Source organism: Mycetomoellerius zeteki, unplaced genomic scaffold (assembly GCF_001594055.1).
Source record: "Mycetomoellerius zeteki isolate Tzet28-1 unplaced genomic scaffold, Tzet1.0 scaffold35, whole genome shotgun sequence".
Lineage (NCBI taxonomy): Eukaryota > Metazoa > Arthropoda > Insecta > Hymenoptera > Formicidae > Mycetomoellerius > Mycetomoellerius zeteki.
In genome coordinates this window covers 4,867,649-4,874,642 of record NW_017257338.1, presented here as the reverse complement: position 1 = coordinate 4,874,642, position 6,994 = coordinate 4,867,649, and the positions used below count along the sequence as shown (strand labels likewise).

The 6,994-nt window shown below is 41.3% G+C and overlaps 1 protein-coding gene across 1 annotated transcript; it reads left to right on the top strand.

The window, feature by feature from the left end:
• Window positions 1-2,144: 2,144 nt before the first annotated feature.
• On the top strand, window positions 2,145-6,775 carry Hasp (Hig-anchoring scaffold protein). Its single transcript, XM_018452835.1, has 5 exons — window positions 2,145-3,296; window positions 3,379-3,509; window positions 3,587-3,827; window positions 3,917-4,736; window positions 5,294-6,775. The coding sequence occupies exons 1-5, from the start codon at window positions 2,516-2,518 to the stop codon at window positions 6,546-6,548; spliced, it is 3,228 nt and encodes a 1,075-aa protein (XP_018308337.1). The 5' UTR covers window positions 2,145-2,515; the 3' UTR covers window positions 6,549-6,775.
• The last annotated feature ends 219 nt before the right edge of the window (window positions 6,776-6,994 follow it).

The window sequence follows — 6,994 nt, the reverse complement described above, 5'->3', positions numbered from 1 at the left end:
TTTGTAGCAGGGATTCTCACATGTGATATACATACATTGTATTCTTAAAAATATATGTATATGCATTGTATTCTTCTTGATATTGCTTTGATTTGTGTTTACATTTAAATCTTTTTTTGCAAAAGAAATAATGGACATTTTGTGTCATATGAGAAAATAAAGAAAATCAATATTTGTTATAATTACTCACCTAATGACTGAGATCCACTGGCTTCCTTCATTCCTTGCAGTCGCATAGAGGCGCCACGAAGATATCTTTTGAGCGAGTTGTCCTCTTGTCTTCCAGCCACTCCCATTTTCAGCTACCAAGTTACTGCCACTTTGTCAATCCGGTCTGATCCGTGCATCCAGACACGGAAATGGCCGTGACACTGAATGCGTTCAGAACCAGTCTTGTCAAAAAGCCTGAAATTTTATATCACGGCGTAGATAATTATAAATAAACATTATAATTAGTTACAAAAGTATTAATGGCTTAATTAATATATATTCTATGTATTTTATGTAAAAATTAAACTTTTTATAGATTAAGTATTTTTCAAGCTAAAAATAGAAATATATATCTTTATACAAAGATAGTTGCAGTATACATCACGCAAGACTTAATTTCCGCATATCTTAGATCGTTTTCTTTTATTCAGATAATATCCTATCCTAAAATGCCTCATTTGAATAAGACAAATGAAGACATCTCGGAGACACAGTGCAAGAACGACGAAGCCGATATCCGAGATTGGAGAGAGGATCACCTATGGTGTCGCTGGGGCGTCGAACCATACCGATTGATCGCTATCATTACGAAGACAATGGCCGACATAAGCTTACTCTAACGATGACGCTTGGTTTAGAGATCGAGGATTATCTTGGTAGCATGGCGACTAACAAGCATAGAAGGTAGACTCGACTTTGTCCGATGAAAACCGATCCCCCGGCTGCTACCCACGCTCGTACGAGCTGGCGTGCGTATTTCTCGTTCGCTATTCAACGACAACATAGGCAAATTATAACTTTATCATACAAATCATCACGACGTTGAACGTTAAATTAAAAAAATATTTTTTAATAATATACGTCATTCTCATAAGAAATCAAGAGAAATTAGGGGTGAACATTTCTCAGGTTTGAGCAAACAAAATATACTTGTTGCATATCATGTGAAAAAAAAGAGACAGGCTAAAGCGAATGCGTTTAGAGAGACAATTCATATCCATTACATATGTTTTGTACTCGGAAGTTTAGGACGCACTCACAGATAGGTATGTATACGTGCATATACAGTTCTCTGCCTTGAAGCACTGTAGCTCGTTTTAACACCTTCGCCCGGTGTAATTTTTACGGCGCTGATACGTTTTTGCTTGCTCCTCTCCTGAATGTCGCCTCTCACGTGAATAATAATTTCAGACCCCGCGGGTATACTTCGAATTTTTTTTGCTTTTTTAGTAAGCTATGCTGAAATAACGAATAATGCGTGATGATAAAAATTTAGTAGCCGCTGATTACATAGTACTCTCTAAAGGTGAATCAGTGATTTCAGTGCTATACTTATAACTATATATAATCATCAGCGAATATTTGTTGTTTTTCAGTAATAATACGCTGATTCACTTTTAGAGAGTATAGTGGAAGCTTTCTACTTTAGGGATAATTCATGATTTTTTGGGTTATAATTTTAACGAGCAAGGTTGAGTGAAAAGAAGATTTGTAAAGGCGAACATTACATTTCAATTAGTAGTAGTAGTGCATCGCATATATTTTATCTACCATTTTATCTACCCTTATTCATTCTCTCACTATTTACAGTTAAATCGCAGTTAACCAGGATTTAAAATATGATTCAGAGATGCAGATGTTTGCTTGTACGCTACACTTGTCCTAGCATACGAATACCATCATGAACATGAAAAGCCGAGTTCAGCCGAGTTCCCGGGGTAGCTGCGCAGCCTCCCTTTTATCAGTACGTTTCCTCGCCATCTGCTGGAAGCTGGGGAAATCAGGAGATGTATTGAACAGGCTGGATGCGCGCGGCGAGATGCGCGAATATCCGCGAATTCCCGTCAGCGGGGGACCGCAGTCCGTACAATAAAGAAAAAAGCATCCAGGACAGAGCGAGAGGAAGCGAGGTGGAGCCAGTAGGAGCGAAAGAGCACTCCGGCGAGAGAGACCGACGGAGAGGGTCCCTAATCCTCCCGGACGCCGAAGAGGCGGACTCGATTAATAGTCGCGCTCGCGAGAGAAACAACGTCGTCCTCGGTCGTCGCTCGAGATGACTTCCGCGGTGTTCTGAGCGGAACTCCCGGAACGGTGCTCTTCGATGGACGATCGTGCGCACCTGAAGATCCACGGCATTGGCTCTCCGCAGGTCTTCGAGTAAGAGGGTTAGTTCGAGCTGTCAAGCGGTCATGTAAACGTCCCGTCGTGTCTCGGTGCCGTCGTGTGGTCTATCCATCGTATGGTCCAATCGCTAATATACTTCCAGTGAATCTTTGCGGGATTTAGAAATCTTCTTCAGGCCAGAATGAGACCAAGCGCGATCGTTTTATTGCTTCTGCTGTGCGCACAGTTTCTCACTTCGGAATCGAAGCTTCGGCAACAAGCAGCCGTCGATGACGATGATGATGATGACGATGAATGGGACGATGACGATGAGGATGATGACGACGACGGGGGCTATAAGCCCGAGGTCGATGACGATGGCCGAATCTATAAAAACCCACGAAACTCACCCTCTGCTGTATGTCCGAGAGATGAAGAGCAGGCGGAGCTAATGGGCCAGAAGTGTTTGCGAAAGTGCTCCACCGATGAGGACTGCAAGAGTAAGAAAAAGAAATGCAGATGCGACGGAGCCTGTGGAATGTCGTGCATCAAGCCTGAACGTGAATGTCCGATGTTGACCGAGATTGATCACGGTGTAATGACAATTGCCGGAAGATTCTTCGGAAATAGAACTCGTTACGCCTGCGACACCGATTACTTTATAGTCGGCCTGTCCGAGAGAATATGTCGCGCCGACGGTCATTGGACCGGGTCTAATCCGTCCTGCAAGAAAGATTCCAACTCCTTCTGCTCTCAGCCGCCGAAAATACAAAACGCGCGCCACAACGCTCCGTTAGAGCAAACGACCTTCGATCTCGACAGTAGTGTGCAATATTTCTGTATTCATGGATATGTAGCAACGGGAGCGAAAAAAGCGAAATGTCTACTGATGGAAGGAGCTGCTAGATGGTACGGGCCAGATATCACTTGCAAGCCTCAAAACTGCGATTTACCCCCGGACATTCCAAATGGATGGCACTCTGGTAAGTTCACGTAATTACGATCGGTTTATGTATTTAATTTTTCGATACGGGAGAGATTTTAATTATCAATTATACTTTTAAGGGGAATGTTACACGTACGATTGTCGCGTATCGTATCATTGCATGGAGGGTTACGAATTAGTCGGTAAAACGGAGAAACTGTGCCTGGCGGATGGCACATGGACTCCGAAGGAGTTACCGCAATGCGTTCAAGTAAGAAAATACGAATAAAATTTTGAATTGTTCCTCGGAAACAAACCGTACCTAGACGTGTTCAATATCTCGTGCAGGTCACGTCCGTGCAATGTCCGAAGCCAGAAAATCCAGTCAACGGCAAGGCTGTCTACACCTCCTACGCGTATAATTCCATTGTATCGTATGAATGCAAGTACGGGTACACTGTAGTAGGCGCAGGAACTAGACGTTGCGGTGCTGACAGAAAGTGGACTGGAAAGACGCCTACTTGCCAGGAAATCAATTGTGGTTTACCTGGCGTGTTATATAACGGTTGGATTGAAAACATTGAAGCCGGTGTGTTATTTAAAATTCCGAATAATATAATTTACGATTAATAAATATATTATAATCGTTCTTTCTTTGTGGAATTGTTGCGATCATAGGCACAGGTATGGGCGCCAGCATAATCTTCCGCTGTAAGGATCACATGAAGCTGGATGGTAATACTTCCTCTGTCTGTCAGAAAGATGGCAAATGGCGTTATCCTATACCGCAATGTTTAGCACCGTGCGTCGTCCCACAGATCGAAAACGGTTACGTTACCATAGCCAGCCACAATAGAGATCACATTAATAACGTTACGGTGGTGGAGCACAACGAGAAACTTCTGGTTACGTGCATTCCGAATTACGAATTCGCCGCTAACAGCACTCCGGTGTTATGCAATAACGGTACTTGGTCGATAGTACCAAGTTGTTCGCCAGCTCGATGTAAGAATATGCCGAAGAGTCCGAAGAATGGGATGGTAATAGCACCAAAGACAGATCACGGTATGAAGGCGATATTTAAGTGCAAAGACGGCTTCAAGTTGATTGGCGGTGGTCCTTTGAATCTCTCCACATCCGTGGAATGTCGCTATGGCAACTGGATCGGCGATCTACCCTACTGCGAGCAGGTCTTCTGCCCGTTTCCCGGCCTCATCGAACATGGCAAAGTTTTTCTGGTGGGCAACATGGGAGTTTATGATTATAGACCGTATGTGAAGAAGATTGTCAATAACAAGCAGATTATGTACGACTGTGATAAGGGTTACGTTCTCGATGACGGGCCAACTGGCGCTACTTGCATAGGCGGTGCATGGAGTCCTAAGAACTTGCCCAAGTGTATTCTTGGACAGCACCCTCGACTTAGATGGAGCAGACGGCGTAGATCTGTAGACAACGACAATGTTACCTTGAATTACAACGTTACCCTAAATTACAAGTAAGAATTTACAATAAATATTAATAAATATTAATATATAATCAATCAACAATTTAATAAATTGAAATCTGAGAGAGAGAGAGAGAGAGAGAGTTTATATTTATTTTAGTTTACACTTATAAGTAAATATGTTTATTTTATTTTAGAAAAAGTGTAACAGTATTTAATAAACAATAATAAATGATTTATTAAGACCATACATGTGAATACACAAAAAGTAAACATATTAAAGTCAATAACGGTCGAAACTAGATCATTTTAAATAATTCAATGTGAATTATGTGCATACTATGTATGCACATGTATATATATCATATTTGTAGTCATTCAAACTGCGTGCCGAATTTTTTCCGGACTTATAAAAACGCAATTAAACTATTGTAATAATATCACAAATTAAATTAAATCGAAAGCAAATTTTAATAATTTGATGCTCAATCCGGTATCATATTAGAAAGATGTTAATGTGCTGAAAAATATTTAGTAAAGTATAAAAGTATTTAGAAAAACAATGTAAAAACATTATTAAAAATAAAAATTAAATATTAATGTTTCAGAAAATTCATCGACTTCTTCCGTAAAGTGGGTAAAAAACTTCTACATATGGAAATGAACAGAAGCCGTGAACATTCCAAGCATAAAGCAGAAGCGAAACTAGCATCTATTGCTAGCCAACAGAACAACACCAATGCGTCCGATCCGTCAACTTGGAAAGCACACGCAGGTCATGGCAATAAATCCCGTTTGCGAGAGGAGAGAATGATTGATTTTCTCAAGATGGTATATAGAAAATTACAGCGCATGGATGCCAAACAACCAAATAATTCTAGCAACAATACTATGCACGATCTACTGAATGCAATGAGCAAGAACTTCTTCCATGTAGACCTTGCGGAGTCGCGACGAAACGGTAGCAAAGCCCGCTCGGATTTTGAGATACGTAATCAGAGAGAGTTCATTAAGCTGAAGAGGGAATTCGAGCGAATCATGAGATTTTACAACAAGTCTATACGCTGGAACGAAAAGCAGAATCGAAAAGATGCGAAGAGGAAAGGCTTGTCGCACGCTGAGAAGCGAAAAGATAAGAAAAAGCACAGGAAGAATTATTACAAGGGTTTCTACGAGTTCGTCAACAGTTACGTAACCGAGAAGCTGTCGATGTTGGAGGCGCGCAATGCGACCGAGGAATTAATTAAGAAAATGAACATCGACAAGTTCACCGTGAGGAACGGCACGACTTTCACGGTTGGTGAGATGTACGCATTTTTCAAACATATCATACAGGATAGATTGAACTCAACGGAAGAAAGCGTAACCGTAGAATCTAGCACGTCACCGGCGTCGAAGGCCGCGTCATACGGTAATCAATCATCAACAATCCCGAGTAACGATGTTGCCGTACTCGATAACGAGATTCCAGCTAAAGATGGAGCGCCCAAGCACCGCAGTAAGCGGATACGAAACACGTCGGAGGAAGCTGGCGCTTCACGTCAAAAGAGGAAGCTTCTGTCAGTAAAACTGATCAGCACGGACGATCAAAAAAATTCGGGGAAGTCGAAGCCCATTGACGATGCCAAATCAAAACAGTTCACTTTCGACGAGCTGCAGGCGCAACAGCAGAGTCGTTCGAAACGATTCCTGCCGCCTTCCGAGCTGGATAATCAAATATTTCTCAAGAACTTGTATCTCAACGCTTATGAGGACGAGTATCGAGCGAATGTGAAGCGATCCGTTGACCAGATAAATCGCACAATTGGTTGGTTTTCCTCGAGAAGGCGCAAGGGAAACCTCGGTGCGTACGAGATCAATTGAGAAAATAATGTGTTGTGATATTAACGGAATTTACTAAGTTATTTACCGATATCAATCGATTTTAGGTGAAGTATACACTATATATATATATATATTATATATATATACGATAGTTATAATCGTTGTCCCTCGTCGATACGCACTGTAACGTGTATCGCGCTTTTTGAAAAATAAATCTTTTCCATGCAAACGTCTGTATATATCCACATTTTGACCCTCGTTCAAGAACGCGCAAATAAATTGTCAATAAATATTTAAAAAACTCAAATTAAACCTTTCGTTATATTTATTGTACAATCACATACATAAAGAAACCACATGTACCAATTATTCGATAAGGGAACAAAATCGACAAAAATCAGATCGAGTACGTCCTACGTTACATAAGCTTTAGATGGTCGTGCAAAAGCCAATCTCAATTCTCGCAGCATCTCGATATAATGAGA

Bases quoted from the DNA above. Each gene is read 5' to 3' on its own strand.
- Hasp (XM_018452835.1), top strand. From the start codon at position 2,516: ATGAGACCAAGCGCGATCGTTTTATTGCTTCTGCTGTGCGCACAGTTT. The intron at 3,510-3,586 runs GTAAGAAAATAC...TATCTCGTGCAG, and splicing joins AGTTACCGCAATGCGTTCAA to GTCACGTCCGTGCAATGTCC. The intron at 4,737-5,293 runs GTAAGAATTTAC...TTAATGTTTCAG, and splicing joins AACGTTACCCTAAATTACAA to AAAATTCATCGACTTCTTCC.